Source organism: Passer domesticus, chromosome 4, assembly GCF_036417665.1.
Source record: "Passer domesticus isolate bPasDom1 chromosome 4, bPasDom1.hap1, whole genome shotgun sequence".
In the NCBI taxonomy this organism is placed as follows: Eukaryota; Metazoa; Chordata; class Aves; order Passeriformes; family Passeridae; genus Passer; species Passer domesticus.
The window spans coordinates 51,842,517-51,860,272 of record NC_087477.1 but is presented as its reverse complement, the minus strand read 5'-3'; the positions used below and the strand labels follow the sequence as shown (position 1 = coordinate 51,860,272).

General features: G+C 38.2%; 2 protein-coding genes across 5 annotated transcripts in view; one reads left to right on the top strand and one right to left on the bottom strand.

The window, feature by feature from the left end:
• DCTD (dCMP deaminase) overlaps positions 1-17,756 on the top strand; it is a 201,541-nt gene that overhangs the window by 81,008 nt on the left and 102,777 nt on the right. The window lies entirely within an intron of this gene.
• WWC2 (WW and C2 domain containing 2) overlaps positions 1-17,756 on the bottom strand; it is a 95,100-nt gene that overhangs the window by 31,610 nt on the left and 45,734 nt on the right. For both annotated transcript variants that reach the window (XM_064417816.1, XM_064417817.1), the window contains exons 3-9: positions 16,335-16,538; positions 15,388-15,464; positions 10,731-10,810; positions 7,924-8,053; positions 7,087-7,233; positions 6,042-6,115; positions 2,496-2,738 (exon numbers count right to left, since the gene is read on the bottom strand). In XM_064417816.1, the coding sequence (XP_064273886.1) occupies positions 2,496-2,738; positions 6,042-6,115; positions 7,087-7,233; positions 7,924-8,053; positions 10,731-10,810; positions 15,388-15,464; positions 16,335-16,538 (955 nt within the window). The remainder of the gene's footprint in view (positions 1-2,495; positions 2,739-6,041; positions 6,116-7,086; positions 7,234-7,923; positions 8,054-10,730; positions 10,811-15,387; positions 15,465-16,334; positions 16,539-17,756) is intronic.

The window sequence follows — 17,756 nt, the reverse complement described above, 5'->3', positions numbered from 1 at the left end:
TTATCTGTTCTGACACGGGCCTCTCTCGGTCTCTCCTGTTTGCACCACTTCTATTTAAATTAACCTATTCTTCCTTGCAGGAGGGACTTCTGTGTTAGTGAGACATCTTTGTGTTTTGATCTTAGATTGTAACATCCTGAGAGGGACAGAGAATCTTTAAAGAAAATACATAAACAAGTTAAAGTGCACATACCTAACCTTTCAATGCAAACTTACCTAAGTTTGCATTGGGACATGTTTGTGACAGGCACAAGAGCAGGTGCCCATTTTGTAGGCAACAGCACAATCAAGTACTCAAATCATGGATTTGTTCAAATGGCTGTGTTTACTTGGGAGATACTGCCAAGGACAAAAGCAATAATGGAACTCAGAGGCAAGAAAGTAGCAAGTAGTTCTCAACAGTTCCACAATCCAGTTATTTCTACAGAGTTGCTTTAAGGCTTCTTAAAGCAGCCAGAGTATGCCCTGTCTCTGCCTTTTTGAAGTTGATATGTTATGATCTACACCCTCCTTCTGTAAATTGAATCCACGTACATCTACTAGTGGCAATTTCAGCATCCTGCTCCAAAATAACCCAGGGCTATGCTATAATGTTTTTGTTTTAAGTCAGAGCACGTCTCCTGTTTCTTTTCCCTTTAGAAATGAAAAAATCCAAACCACTAAACCAAATGAAAGAACCCTCATTGCATTAAGCTCTGGTACAATCCACAGCTTCTTATGCTGCTGCTTCATTATCAGTACCTGTGAAAACACTGCAAAGTGAAGGCATTCATGAAACCTCATAGAAGAAAATGGTAATGCAACAATAGCACAATATTTTGAAGATGGCATGGCTCCTGCACTGGTAAAGGAGGGAAGAGTCTCCCTCAACTCCAAGAAACAAAATCCTGCTGATTGATCTGGTACAATTAAATGTATTCTTTTAAAATTAACATTTCAGAAAAAGTTTTGTCATCTGAATCCTTCTGAAAAAGAAGATTTACTTTTTGTTTATAGTAGACAAATCAGAAGTAATCCTCAAAATAGCCTCATGTGAAAGAATTTTTGTGCTCTGAAGTCACCAAAGGAGACAGTTTTAATATAAACAGTTGAAGCTAGAAATTCACTGGAGATTCAAAAAAGCAACCCAGAAGGCACTGAAAGTGCTACCTCAAGCAGAGGTGCACAACATACTGTACATTAACTTCAGGACATAAAGCCCAAACACTCCATATTTTCAGGATTAAAAATCAAAGGAAAAAGGTTTGAGGAAAAGAGAGGGGGAAAAAGGAAGCTCTAACAACTCATTCTGTCAATACACATGGAAAATTCATTTCTTCTTGACAATAGGGGACAATTTTACTTGCCCTTGGCACTCCAAGTTTGGCACCTGACATGTATGGGAAAACAGTCAGGTGCAGAACTCACTCTGGCACTAAAGCAAATCCCAACCACAAGATTCAGACACCAGCTACCTATTTATAGCTCGAGTCAAGATTTAGCTATACAACAGCATATTATCAAAATCTTAGATTCAATTTACCTTAGACAGCTAGCTTCTCCTGTGAAAATATAGCTCCCCTCTTCTAAAACACATTTGAATTATTAATAGATTGCAGTTTAAATTATTACAAAGTGTACAAATGTTTAAAAAAATCTTATGTAACACACACATTTGCACTTTGTAAGTAAAAAACTTCCTTGTTACTCAGCTAAAATTTAGGATGCAGCTTCTAATCCTAAAACAGGAATTTGGGTATACAGCACACTGGAGGTGTTTCCTAGTAGAGGGAAGTAAGAAAACCATGCAATGCTGATTGTATTACTTCAGTAAGGCATACTACACTGATACACACAATGACATTTCGTGTTTATTGCATTTTATGTGGGCTAGAGGTGCCCCTAAATTTATTTCCACTTAGAGCTGATGAAAAGTCTATCTGTGACAGTCAGCTTTGATTTTCTCCAACTCTGAATGTGACTAAAAACAATTTATTGTGATAGTAGCTCCTCTTACTAGTTAGGTAGCAGCAAGTTCAGAAAGTTTTCCTTCTCATCTGAACTTTTTGGGGTTTTCTCCCTTTTGGTTGCATTTTTGTGTGTAATAGAACTCACAATGAAAGGCTTCAGATGTTGTAACAATCAAGATAATCTTTGTAACCTGAGTTCAAACAGTTTACAGCTATTATCAGAAATGAGTGAATGATGTATTGCCTTCCCGCTGGTGTGTTGACATTCCTCAGTTATTTAACATCTGTCACAGGCATTTTCATGCTGGTAACAAATGCAGAGCAACTGATACTGCAGAGCAGATACAGGGTGTTCACATTCTCTCACAGTACTGAAGACTTCTTTGTTTTTCTGCCCATTGGGCTAATAACAAATTTAATTAAGACCTATATAGAAGAGTCACTGAAGGAAAACAGCCCATCAAGGCATAGTTCAGGGTCTGCAATGAGTACAAAGGTTAGATTGCAGAAAGCAGCATTTAATATTAGCAAAAGGCAACCACTTACCTTTCAGCAAGTGCTTGACTGGGTGTGCTTTTCACAGACACTAGCTCTTCCTCAAGCCTCTTCCTTTCTGCTTCTAGCTGCTCTAGCTCGTCTTGAGTACGTTTGCGTGGTGTAATAAACTGAAGCTCCTTTAAAAGCTCTTCTTTTTCATTGATTAACATCAGTTTTTCCTTTTCCACATCCAGTGCTCCAGGCCAAGCTTCACTATCTAGCTTAGAGAGTTCAATCTTCAAATTAGCCATGCTAAAATAAAACAAAGCAAATTTAATTGAGTCAAGCACAGCACACAAAGCCAAGGAAAGGAGAGAAGTGATACAATATTTTGAAACATATCAGGATATAACAACATTTTGTACTCAAGGCCCTACTTTTAGTTTTGTTTCACAACTACACAGACTATGCTAGAGAATCAGGTCACATATCAAGACCAGCAGCAACATGCATATGCATAAAAAATTCGTTTCTCCTATTCCATTTCAAGTAGAAGTCCCAGTGTTATTAAAAGCTTTATTGAAAGCAATCTGTCTGGTAATGTAGCAGTGGCACCATGCTTTACTCATTCACGAGTATGATGGATTTCTCCTATGCTGTGGGAGGGAGGCTGACAGCTCCTCAGAAACAGACATGGCCATGGTGAAAGAATGTGCACCACAGCAAGGTGCTCACTTCAGCAAATCTTAAACAAAAGTATTGCTCTCCTATGCAATTAAAGAAAAAGGCAATACAACAGTAGCTACCTAAGGAGAAAAGAGATGAACTCAACAGTTTGAGTTTGTGCCACTGCTTTTCCCATTGCAGTAGTGAGAGGATCAAGACCACCAAAGCTCCTGAAGCCCTCAACCCATTTCCAGAAAGGTCTGGAAGAACAGACTGCTCATTTTCTATGCAAATTTGCATAGAAAGTGAGAAATGTAACTGCAGGGCAGGGACAGCTTGGCTATAAACAGGTACCTCAGGACCTTGTACACCCCATCAGATGGATTGATGCTGGGGCCAGGGCCAGTGATGTTTGTTTGTTTCCTTGCTCTGTTTCTTATTTTTGCTCTCTTTCCAATTTCATCCTACCCCCTATTCAAAATCTATCACCACTTGTTTATAGTAGGAGGTCAGGGACTGATATCCCAATTTCCAGGCCATGTGTATAATTTACTAATACAAGTTCATAACTTTTTGCTGACTCTTTGACTTTTTTAATTCCTTTTTGACCATGGGCATCTATGTATCTTGGGTGCTCCGTTCCCCTTAAGGGTTGGATGACACAATAGGCCAAACAGGAATAAATATTAGCCAGCTCTTCACTACATCAGGACAGGATAGTCAGCTTGCTGTGTCAGATCCTTTTGAATAACAACTGCAACTGAATTCAGCATAGTTATGAACACTCCACCTCTTCAAGAGATCCTGGTGGCTAAGCAACGTCAAATCTGCAATGTACAAAATTATCTGGTAATTTTCAAGTAGAGATGTTCACTTACAAAATCCCCTCTTCATCTTAGCGATTTTACCACAAAATAATTGAGAATATGCACATCTAGAATTTCACAGAAGATGGCCAACACTTATTAAATTACAGTGATGTTTATACTGGCCACAATACTTGGGGGAGGGGTATAATTAGGTACTGAACTTCATGTACAAACTGGTATGTATCTTCATTATTCCAAGTTGCATACATTGAAATTTCAACCTGTGTTCTTGGCTAAGTAATTTGTGAGAAAGAAATATCCTGTGCTGCAGTACTCCATACTCTGAGCACTGCACTGTTTCTCCTTTTTTTCTCTTTTCCCCATGCCCTAAGATAGACATGGCAAACTGACCTACTTCAAGGAAGTTTTTTGCTTCTGCAAAAGAAAGATAAAATGCAATGCTGGGACATCTTCGTATCAAAACACAGCCAAAACAGAGGGTGATCAGGTTTTGGATCAATTATGCCTGAGAAACAAAGCCACCTATCTCCATCTAAGTGACCATCTGACAATTACCATTATGTACATGATGAGTCTGAGCCAAAATCATACATGTTCAATATTGAACAAACACAATAGCCTTGGTGTTCTTTGATGAATGCGTTGATTATACAATGAGGTTTTATGATCCATAATGAGCATATAAAGGATTACTGTTGTTACTGGTAAGGATGTGCATATAAAGGATTACTGTTGTTACTGGTAGCTACTACCCTGTAGGAGGAAGTATACTTTTGAAATTAGGCAAGAAACAGTCATGCAGACTCCTAAAAACAACTAAGCCATTACTTCGTACTTCTAAGTTGCAAATTTATTTTTGTAATTTTTTAAATGATCATGCCACAGTTTTCCAACTGAAATAATATTTAAATCTTAGCTTAAATGGCATGCTAGGCACAGTTTTCATCTGGGAAAAAATGTTATTTTTTACTTTGTTGCTTTGTTTAGTTCTTCATAGTAAAAAAACCCCAAAATTTTGGGTGTGGAATAGTGCTTAGATTTCTAGTTCCCTTAAATTACAAAGAACCTCCACAACAAAAGCAATAAGGCTTCTGAATAGCCGACAAATAATTTGCTGACAAGCATTAGAAAATAATATCACACAAGAGTACTATCCCAACAGTAAAGCCTGCCCCAGTATTATGCAGCACTTCTGGTGCACCAGAAGATGTCATTCGAACCCTGACTGTTCTGCTTTCTGATGCCCTTTCTTCAGTGCGGTGGCAATTCATCAAGATGGCACCACTTGCACGGGCAAGCACCACAGAACTTTGTTTGAAAGGCATTCCACATTCATCAGCGGAGCAGTCCCTGACTTCTTTTCTCCTCAAGTTAGACTAATGAAAAAAAAGCCAACCCATAGTGATAACAAGTTTTTAAATTATTTAAAGTCCCAAGGGAAAAAAAAGAAATAATTAAGCCTACTAAATCTGCACTGGAAGTCTGAAGCAACTCTAAAACTGATGAGCCTTCAGTGGTATAGTAAAGTGAAATTATGATCCTGAAGAAGGATATAATGGGCATAAATAACCTGCTTTCCTCAGAAAGCCAGCTCACTCTATTCCCTTAATCCTGGAACAGCCAGTAATTTGTCAGTGTTTTAATTTTGTTTCACAACACATCCAGTTTAGCACTGAGGAACAGCCGCAGCGCTCCCGACGCTGCAGTCCCCGGCAGGGAGCGCGGCGGTGCCGCCCGCTGGATGGCGCTGCGAGCCCGCCCTTGGAGCACCGGAGCTTCCCGGGCACCGGAGCTTCCCGGGCACCGGGGCGTCCCGGGCACCGGAGCTTCCCGGGCACCGGAGCTTCCCGGGCACCGGGGCGTCCCGGGCACCGGAGCTTCCCGGGCACCGGAGCTTCCCGGGCACCGGGGCGTCCCGGGCACCGGAGCTTCCCGGGCACCGGAGCGTCCCGGGCACCGGAGCGTCCCGGGCACCGGAGCTTCCCGGGCACCGGCAGCGTCCCGGGCACCGGAGCTTCCCGGGCACCGGCAGCGTCCCGGGCACCGGAGCTTCCCGGGCACCAGCAGCGTCCCGGGCACCGGCAGCGTCCCGGCCCCGCTCTCCCACCGACCCCGTTACCTTCGCTTGGCCTCTTCGTACTGCAGACTGAGTCTGACCTTCTCTGCTAAATTCGATCTACTTCTTGCTCCGATCTGTTGAGGGAACAAAACCAACGAAAAAAGTGGCCTCGTTACCATGCAAAGGTTTTAAGGGAACCAGAGGCTAGAAAAAGTACAAGTTAAGGAAAAAGAAAACTACCACCCTGCCCCTGCAGCCAGCCCCACACTTGCTGTTAAATGCCTAATTCTTATCTACTTGGCTGTACAAAACAGTGCTGTTTTCTTCTGAGCTACTTTACACATTTTTAGCTACTGTACTATCAAGTACCAATATTCCATCACACTGAAGACAGAAGAGCATTTTCAAAGAATACTTGCAGCAACTGCACTGAAAATTCTCATTTACTATGAATTCTGTTGAACTCAGAATTTAGAACTATGTCAGTACATTTCAAAGTTAGACTTTAGTAAATTTGTTACAAAACTCTGTCTGGAAAACCTTATACACTCCCTTCTTACAAACTTAGCTTGCAGAACTTCAAAGAAGGTATCAAAATTAAACAGCCTTCTGTGTATATAAAATATAATATCAGTGAAACAAGCTTTTACTAAATCACTGAACAAGTAGTTCAATGAACAGACTTTCAGCTGTGTAATGAAATTGTGCATTTAAATTCTGAGATTTTTTTTTCCTGAAAATTAAAGAAAAAAAAAATTCATCTTCATACGTAATAAGTCTGTAATGTGAAACATATCCTATAGACAGATAAAAAAATACTATCCACTTCTCCTGATCTTCACTGTACTGGAACTATTTGACTAAATCAGATTTTCATAAATGCTTCATGACAAATGTATAAAGTTCATCTGAATCTTGATTTAAAATTCAAGGGCAAAAAATCAGAAAAGTAATTTTAGTGTGAGTGATTCTAAGTAATTCTGTGAACGAAGTATACATATATATGCTATCTGCAGCAGTGAACACACATTTGATTCCAACTCCATTAACAGTAGCATTCTTCTTCAATTTCTCTTAACACTGGACAAAATAGAAAAAAGCTCACCTCACCAGAAATGTCAGTCTGAGACCCTGTATCCAGAGTTTGTCTAGGAAAACACAGCTGTGCGTTTACAGAGCTGGAACTCAAGTCTGGTTCAGATGTTTCAGTAGTTTGGTCAGCAATGAATTTTTCCCTCAGCTTTGCAAGACTCTGTCAAGGAATTAGAGAAGGAAGTGGCATTAAAGTTCCTTTGCACTATAACATGTTTAAACCAGTTTATCTCCAAAAGATATTTACATAAAAGACTCCATGATAAAAATTCTGGGTTCATTTCATATTAAGCAACCCATTCTTTTAATCAAGCCATTCATAGGTGACACTAAGGGTGACCAACACCTGTGAAAATATAAAAGCTACTCGTTTAGGTTTGTGTCTGTTTTGGGACTTTGTGTTTTTTAATTTGTCAACCAATTATGAATTTTGCTAAAAAAAACCAAAAAAAAAACCAAAAAAAAAAAGAAAAAGGAAATCTGCTTTCAAAAATGGAAATAGGACAATTTAGATTAGGAAGACTTTCATTGATTTACAAAATGGTCAGGCATCTCAGAATATATCAATTTTGTCCACTTAATATTCTAAATTCTGCTTTAGAGTCAACATATGCATTGTACCTTACATTCAAGTTCCAATAAAATCTATATTCTCTGACACAAAGCAGCTTTTTGAAGTAAGAATGTCATAGGCTTCAGTTTCTGCATCTGAAAATTAATTTTAATACTAGTTTGGCCCAATGAGTTTTGAGAATCCTTTAAAAGTATAAAACACCAAGTATTTACCATCAGGAAAGTGAGTCATGTTAAAACAAATCCAGACAAAACTTCCATTACCCAGCCAAAATACCTTCATTAAATCCTGTTTTTCTCTCTCGCCTGAAGTGATCGCCTTTCGGATGGACTTCAGCTCCTTCAGGATGGCTTTGGCCTCACACAGCTCATACCCGCTCTGGCCTCCAGACATTTTTTGGTCAATTCTGTGGAAAGAGAGAATAATAGCAGATAGAGAAAATCATACTAATGTCTCTGCTGTTCTACTTCGGGCAGAAGCAGAGTTAGAGAACAGAAGGGAAGGAGGTGAGATACCGTTTCTTTCAACAGACATGGAAAGGAGAAATGTCATTGAAATCTTCATTCAAATACAATTTAATCCTTGGCAAAAACGTCAAGGAGCACAGAGTTATTGCTGACAATACTGTCAAATTGCCATCCCACCATAACTCTTTGCAGTATAAAGAAGCTTTTGGATGCACCTTTCATACTACTAACTGTTTGTGCTCCTTACAGAGCAGAATTTATTTCAAGTAGTATCCTTCCACCCAAAGCCACATGGGACACAGGTAGACAGGCTGGCTTCTTGGTACTAATCAGCCTTTCTGAGCAGAAACATAACCAGCACCATTCTTGTCTCAGCATCTCTCTAGTCCACCCTAATCCTGGGCATTAACTGTCTGGAACAGCTGTTCTGCTCAGCCAGTCACCAGGCTCTCTTTATTCACAAAATCTCTGGATAATTAATACCATATGTCATAGATTGCACAATTCATTAAATTCCTGAACTACCAATGATTTCAGAAACGGTAACCTGAAAATAATAAAAGGCTACCCTAAACATAGAGTTTAAAAGATGATTAATTTTAGTATTTCCACATTTCCTTCAAGAACTACAGTTTGTAAACACATTTCTCTGGTCTCTGGTTTAACAACGTATTTCATAGCATCATGGAAATTGCTGCAGCTGTGCTTCAAAAATTAAAAACCATCTTAATAAAAATCCAGCATTTAGTAAAGAATGAATTCTTGTATAATACAATTGGTTTTCTGGTCTTTATCATCATCCATCATCTTTACTGGAAATTAACAGCCTTGTCAGTGAGGAGTGAACAAACCAGAAGTGATTGTGAGTGTCCCCAGTAAGAACAGAAACTTGCACAAAACACCTGTAACTATATTCCATTTTTCTTAAAGTTTTGGCTACAAAAATATCAAAGTTCTAAAGTAGTCCGTAAAACTGTGAGCATGTCTGTTCTCCTTTCTCTACATTCCAGTTTTTGTGAAAACTAAACTGCATTTTTGTAAGGGAATTACTTCTGTGACTTGGCAATCATTCCTTTTCAAGGATGTGTTTATTTTAGTTTGAAAGTTCCTCAAACTCTTTCATAGGCAAGCACTTACTGTCTGACAACTCTCAATTTCTGGTAACTTACCAGGTTGCTAAGGTCAAATAGATACAGGATACACCAACAATTGGGATCATGAGTGAACGGTTGGGTAATACACCACATGCTGTCTAGTGAGATGACATGCCACATTCAGATTGCTACTGCTTTATTCTGTATATAATTAAGATAGACAAGAAGGATCTCTGATATATAAGATATTCCATCATCCTGTTTTAAATTAATGGGATTAGTACTGTTTGAAAGTGGCTGACTGAATTTTAAAAACAAACGTCCATTGTGTTTCTGTGGAATGCTGTTGACAGTTTCTGAAACATGCTTTGGATTCCTATCAAAATGGCTTGTGAGCAAGCTGCTTTAAAACAATACTTCATTGTTGAATTAATATAATAAAACCAGCATGATTGGCTAACCTTTAATCCTGGGACAGCAGCAGGAGTTTTTATTACCTTAAGCTTTAGAATCAATATGTCTTTCTTCTTTTAAATTTTACTACAAATGAGATCTGATTCATGGTTAAATTTAATCAACTAACCTTGCTGTTCAGTATATATTTAAGTAACAGACAAATCTTACATTTCTGTTTTAGTCAAAATGAAGGAAGATAGAGACTTAACTGGCATCTTCCTAATGTGCTGAGGATTGCTTCTGCTACTGGAACTAGTGTACTAGGGCAAGCAGCTCAGCATTTTACTGTGGAAATGTATTCTTAATGTATGGGTACATACCACAATGTGGAAAACAGCAAGCATTAATAAATTTCTCTTCCCTTTACTCAAGAAAACACGCTTGTTAGCAAGGTTTCCTGTGCAGCAAGTTCTTTATGGTGACACTTCCAGTAATGTTTAGTATTTTAGGTCCTAATGTTGTAAGGCAGGAGTAGCAGGGAGTTCTTAGACTGAAAAAAATTAATTCCCTAGTAATCTAACTGGTTAAATACCCAGAAAGCTCACCCGGTTCAGCATCAGCCCTTTGGACACCAGACATCCCAGCAACTGGAACAAAGAAAGGCGGGTCTCTAATCCTCAAATTGTGACTAATTTCCAACCCTGCAGACTGGTGTACCATTTGTCCCTGCAAGAGCAGCACCTTTCTCTTTCTTTTGAGCTCATAGGTGGGGAAAGAGGAAAGAAAGACCTAAGTACCTTTTCAAAAATTATTAAAAAAAAATTTAAATCAGACACACAAAGCAGCTAATTTTGTCCTGGGGTCCCCTGACTACTGCCCCTTTTTCTGCCTCTTTGCAATACAAGCTAACTTGTGAAAAAAAAATAAGAGGGGAGACAAATTTCTTATGTTAACACTTGCACAAAAGAGCTGCCATTTCCACAGATTTCCCATTTCCTAACAGAGTTACTAGAGTCTCCTTTTTCTCCACAATAATTCTCTCAGATAAAACAGATTAAATTCCATGCCAAAGAAAAGAAATCAGGTGACTGAATTAAGTCAGTTTCTACTATTTTCATTTACTCACTGTTGCAGTGTTTCAAAGCCCTGCTCCTTGTACAGCAGCTCTTGCTTCATCTGAGAGAGTTCTCTCTTCAGCTTCTTAACCTTGTGTGTTAAATCAAAGCAAGACTTAGAAAATTCCTCTTGTTAAATGATATAACACATGGCTTTATACAATTAAAGTATGCACTACATCAGATGAGAGAAGAAGAGTAAATTGCTCTACTGACACACATTAAAAAAATAAGGATCTTATCTCTTCCTGATGTCTATGGGCAACATGCTTTAGTATTAAAGGGACACAAGCAGATTAAATCACATTCCTTATTTGTATTGATACCACACTGTGTTATTAAACCTGAGAGAACTTTAACAAGTAATTTACTTCTCACTTGTTAAGCATGCATTCCAGCTGTCCTACAGGGACATACATGCCTGTTTACTTTTAGTTTTATTATATTTTCACTTTATAATTCCTGGAAGCTGTTCACTCAGTTGCTCTGTAAAAGACAAAATGGAGTCTTTTTTTTTCCCTAGAAATCATCCATTCTTTTAAAGCTTTACAGCCACTGGATCTCTAAATATATAATTCACACTTATTTAATCCAGAGACAACAATCACTAAAGACATGCAAATCACAAATATAGGTGTCTATTTAATAAAAATGTCTTTGGAAAAATATTCCCTACTCTCCCTAAATCTGCACAGTCAATTGCTTCTTAACCTTAATATTGCTATTTGAGATGTCAGCAGATATGAGTACTCTACAAAATATTTATGAATCAAGATAAAATTTTAAAATCCTCCATTTAATTTTCAATGTTGTATTTCCCAAATGTATGAAACAAAGTTTTAGGAACCATCTAAAAATGAATGTTCTTAAACACAAATTAATCATCAACATACCCATAGAGACAAATGCCTCCTTCAAGTGTGGAGTCCAAGATTTTGGTATTTATACATCTACAGCTGGCTAGTTTGCACTCTACATACTAGCCAGATATTATTAGGCTTTCTAATTTCCCAATCACTAAGGTGAAAACAGGAAAAGCTAAAAGCCCACTGCTGTCACCTACCTCCATAAAATTATTGCTTGTTTTTATAAGCTACTCAGATATCCAACTCTTGAAAAATGTATTATACTAATATAAACTTAGACCACTTTAACTGAAATTAATTTCAAAATATGCCTTCAAGATGTTTTGTATCCATATCCCCTTAGACTTCCTACTTACTGATATTCTTCAAATAAAAATAATTTAAAAGAATTAAAAAAAAGTATGATTCCCAGCATGCCAGGTAACTAAAAGTGCTCAGCATCAGCAGCTGCTGCAGCTCTTCAAAAGACTTAAAATGCTTTACATTTCTAAAATAACTAGTGATTTACTCAGTCTTTGTAGGGGGTTGTGAATGATACTTAGACATTCCAGCTTGCAGTTTCTGGCTAATGTATTTTCTGTGACAAAAGTAAAATGCTTTTAATCTCCATTTTCTTCAAAGCAAAATCTGTTCTCTGGGTGAGGGGTTATGTTCAGGCTTTTGGAAACTATCATACTATCATCACTACTTGCTTTGACAGAAAACTGTTTTTATTTTGACCACACTGAATAGTTAGCATGACAAATTTCTCCAAGTATACATTCAGTGCTCCTCACCTATTTTCTCCTTCACTAGTACGAAAACTCCAAGAATAATTTCTCAAGTGTTCTCATCAAGGTTAAGGAAAATGAACAGATATCACCTCTGTGTTCCAGCTAAAGTGATGTGTAAAATATGAAACAAGTGTGAATTTTTCTGAAAAATACAGAATAGCTAAACCTTTCCCTTTCAAAATCATAAACATGTATTTATATTAATAACAGAAGGTATACTTGATTTCGACTCGGAGGATTGCATCTCTCATAAACTCTTACATTTTTCCTCAAGATCATCTTCTGAGTGTCCTCTGCTGTACTTCATCATCATTTCATTATCAAGAAATGTGAGTTGGGTGCATTATCCTAGAAGGATGTGACCTACATCGTAATATAGCCTCTGTGTTTACTGCATCATCCCTGCATTAAACTATTCTTAGGCTCCTTGTCTTCTCCTTCAAAACTTTCATGTAATTCCTGCTTTTTCACAACTCTTCACTTGTTCTAACATTCACCCCCTTCTTACTGCTTCTGTACATCATCTTCAGTCACCTGACAGGTCTCTCTTTTGCACTCCTCACCACATCTTCAAGCAGACTCCTGTGCTAACCCCTTTCTATTCCCAGCACTCAACTCCTAATGGAACAACATGGCCACCTTCCCCAGCCCCTCCACCCCTTGTTATTTTATAAAGGTGCATTTCCTACTCACTTGCTGCATGTGCATAAAACTTACTGTGATCACATATGCTTTGTGCTGTTTGAGTTATCTTGCTGATTGCTAATTAGGACCCCAAATGGCCCCACTCAAAAAGTCTACTGCAAGATGTGACCTCTCAGTTTTAGTCTGGTGAGAAAAATATTTTTTCTCCTTCTTATTTAATTTAACAGGTGTCTGATTTCGGTCATATTTTCTCCATGACCTAGTGCACAACAGGCAGTTCATGTATCCAGAAGGCTCCACACATGCCTATTACACGCAGCTAACAAGGAAAAGGCCAAAGGCCAATTCAGAACTTCCTCGAATGCTGTTTCCCCCTCCAGCCACTGTTAACCTGATGATACCAGTAAGCCTCAGATTCTCTCAGACAGAGAAATAGGTTTAGTACAATTGATCTAATAAAGTGCAAAATCTAAGTAGCTGGCCGGCAGATTACTAATGACTTTTGTTTCTCATTAAGTCCATGCATGCATACACTGCAAAATGCCCAAAGCTGGCATATTAGCAAGCATCTTCAAACATTCAAATAAAGGTAAACTGTGGTATCAGCCATACCTCTCTTGCCATCTTCCAAGACAACCACTTTCCAGCCCTAGCATCACAGGGTTCCACATTTTCTTATCTCAATTTTCATATCCAGTGGCTTTGGGTGACCACACACTTTATGCTGATACAGATACTCTTGGACTGCACCTTTCTAAACTCTGCAGACAAGATTCAGGTCACCTATTTTAGGCACATATGAGGACTATGCAATGCCAATAAATCAGGAACCAGCAGGATATTAGGCTGGTTGGCTCCAAGAAACAATGAAGAGAGAAAGCACCTCCAAAGAGTGATAAACTTATCTCACCTCGGTGAGCAATTTGTAGATCTGCAGTCAATGCTAATGGCAAAAAGTGAGCAGAGGACCATGACTGAATTTTCCCCTCTTGACAAGTAGATCACTATATTTAAATGTCATCATGTTTAGTTCTTCAACAACACTGTCCATTTCCTAAATATACTGGTGATTGCCTAGCCAAAGGAAACATCTGTTACTGCTCCACTCATTTTGGAAAGAAGCTATTGCCTTGTTTCTTCTTTCTTGTTCTTGAAAAGGTCCTTACTGCCTTTGATTTCCCCTACTAAGATTACAAAATTTTCCTTCTCATCTCCAGCATTTGAATAAGTTCCCTTACTGATCACATCCCTTTTCCTTAATGGATAAGGGACTACAAATTGAGATTGGTAAGGATAAACAGGTGTAGTCAGAAGGGCAACATCCAAACATGAGTTTTAGAGTGCACTCCATCACTGATTTATACTGGGTTTTAAAAGTTTAATGAGCTATTCCACAGTTCCTTTCAGACATAAATTGTTTAGATTCCTAATCACAATTCTTACTGCAGGTGAAGGAGGATGTTATTCTCTGAGGCTTCTGTGAGTGCTGCTCTGTGCCCAGACCAGGAGAGGGCAAAAGAAGAGCTGAGCAAATGCTGTCTTGTGCTGCTTCTGCTCCCATGGAGTCTGCATTTCAGCCCGCATGGAAGAACTGTGCTGTGAGGTGCTATCTTCTTAACATGCAGGCTTTGGTGTAATTTTTTTCATTATTAATTACAGAAAGTTTAGGCTATCCATAAAGCATTACATGCCACAGCTGAAATAAATGAAATCCCTACAGATATTTTAAATGTCTTCCACACCATTTCTTCCCTATTCAAGATAAATTCACTAGGGACTAATCTGTGAATGAAAGTGCTTTATATGGAGTTTGTTACTGACTGTACTGAACACAGCTGACCAAATCATGGATTTGTGTTCATTAACAATTTCAAAATCCAAACACTGACTTTCATCCTTGATCTGAACTGTTCCATTTTGACATAACAGAGGGGTTTCGCACCATTATTGAAAAGTATTTTTCAAACCAACAGAAACTTCTGAGGCAGTTCAAGCAGCTAATGATGCATTTCTCAGAAGAAAGATTGTGTAAACACAGTCATCTAGCTTCAGCTCACCTTAGCCTACTATTTTTCTATTTTTACTCTTCCTTTAGAAAACAAAGGCATACAATTAAAAATAATTATCATATTTATTTAAATCTACATCTAATTAGAATATCTGTCAATGTTTCCCAAAAAAGTGTTACCTGAAAGCACCAGAGACAGCTTTAAAAATTAATTTTAAACCTCTGAATGGTATCTAATTAGAATATTAGGAGGTTTCAGTACCAAGGTACAAAATACATCTGCTAGTTCAAGCTATGCTTATTCTATAATCATAAACTTGTAACTTTCTGTCTGTAACAGACAGAATCCAAATGAACATAAGTTAAGGACTCTCACCCTTAATCTTGTAGTGGAGATTTCAGCCTTCAGAATGTCAGGGTCATACTTTGTGCTTGATGAAGAGCCTGAAAACACTTTTTAAAAAAATATAAAAAAGACAAATATTTAAGTACTTTTAGATCACTGATTAGTTCCTTCCTTGATGAATCCACATTGATCAAAACCCTACAATGTGCTCAAAAACATAAAATGCTTTAAAAGCTAGCCTTTTATAGAGTAGTCATCATTGCAGCATGGAAATAACTACTGAATAATCAAAAATTTCCCCTTTTTCCCCTCCACCACTATATGGTATCTCTCTAATCACTTTCTTCCTGACAGTTGTAATTCTAAGGAGATCTCAGGAAAGCAGAAGATTTATTCAGAAGTCGCAGAGATCTGGCACTCAGTTCTTCCACCGATGTACATGCTCCTCTCATACACTACTGCTAACAGAGGTGTTTGGCCTCTGACAGTGCTTTTCCATGTGCTGATTCCCTGTCCAGGACAACAGCCTGGATCTATACTCCACCCCTGGTCACAGCACACAGGCTACAAAATTACTGTCTGCTCTTCCTATAAACCAGCAACACATTCCCTTCTTGGTCTATTGAAAGCACCTGTCAACGAAGGGTCATTTCAGCAGGCAGCCAGGATGGCAAGAGATCCTACTCACCCTGAACGTAGATTTGGCAAAATTTTGTCTCAACAAACTGCATGACAAAATTCATTTCAGAGCCAACTGCTGTAAATCATGGCTCAATGGAGTTCACTTGTACCAGAGAGGATTCTCTCCAGCAGAATATCTGTATTTTAAATAAATAAATAATGTAGGGATGCTAACTCTAAAAAAGCCAGAGTACAAGGCAGTTCTAGCAAACCTTGAAAACTTATCCTTAAGAGAAACAGGATCCCCTGCAAGGCAGAGATCAAAGAAGTTACACTGCATTCTCCTCTGTACTTACAGCTTGTACGAGAGCTTGATTTTTCTTTGTAGGCACCATTCAACCGTACATACTCATCCAGTGCAAGTGCTAGTCTCTGTTCCTTCACCTGGTACAGTTCCTTCTGGGTACTGAGAGCATCCTGGGCTATTGTAAGGTAATCTTTTAACATTCTCTCTTGTTCTTGCCGCCATTGTTTCCTGGGATCTTCTATTTGTGTTGTTTCTTTATAGGAGAAAAAGAAATTATTTAAAGAGACCTCTGCTGAAACCCATTGACAACTAAAATTGCTCCTTTTGTAATTCACAGTTAAAGCAGTCTAAACCACAGTTTGCCTTTGGTTACTAAGCAGATGCTTCACTTCCTCTGCCACCACAGTGTGTGTAAGAAACCGAATTCAAGGGATCAGTTGCAAAATTAGAAATGAGAGTAAAATAGGCAAATGCTTATGTAGATCATTCACATGTTGTCAGCCTTGTATTAGCAACATCCTAAAACTCAAAAAGAAAATATCTTTTGCATCAGAGTATTTGGAAATAATAGGATCAACAAAGTCTTTCAATGACATCTTAAACAATGCATTTCTGAACAAAAACTAAAAGCAATCTTAGCTATTACATTTTTTCAACTCCCTTCCTCCCCACTTCATTATTTTTTACAGCCATATGTTATTCATATTTTTCGTGGTTATCTCTCTCCTTTCGCTCTATAAAAACAATTTTATCTTTCCCCCTGTAACTGAACTAATAGATCATTAACTCTCCAGCTCACCTCACCTAACTCTATCCCTATGCCTGCTAGACATCTGATCCAACACACAACTGTCTTTTATGGCCAACAGACAGACAGACAGGGCTGCCCTCAGAGAGCACTTCTGTCTCTCGAAGACAGGTGTCCAAGATATGTGGGACCAAACCACTTTTTTGAGGTGCCTCCTTCTTTTCACTGACTCCTCAGGTAACAAAAATGAGTATGCTGGAACAGGCCTTTAATTTACAAAGGGCTTCAGGTAACATTTTAAGTCCAGCAGCCACACACAACACAGACTTGCCTAGGAGACATAGACAAGAGGATCACACATAACAGAGATGTGATGTAAGATCAATCTAACTGAAGATTTTAAGATTTTATTTCTAATGCAAATATACAAAGATTATATATCGTTGAATGTTCAAACTTATCAATATTTCCTGACTTAGGTCAGCACTTTTTAAAGCTGTATTATGAATATTCTTCCTTTAAAGTGGTACTAAGTACAAAAATATTCTCATAAAACATAGCCATGAAAAGTCTGAAATCTAAATGTAAATGTGCACCACTCTTCCTAAGTTAGATACTGTAAATCTGCATAGATCTACAGAGATAAAAAGTAACATTCAGTACCAAAAAATTTAAGTGCAAAGTATTCGCTTCAGAATTTTTCTGCAAAAGTAGGAGGCACAT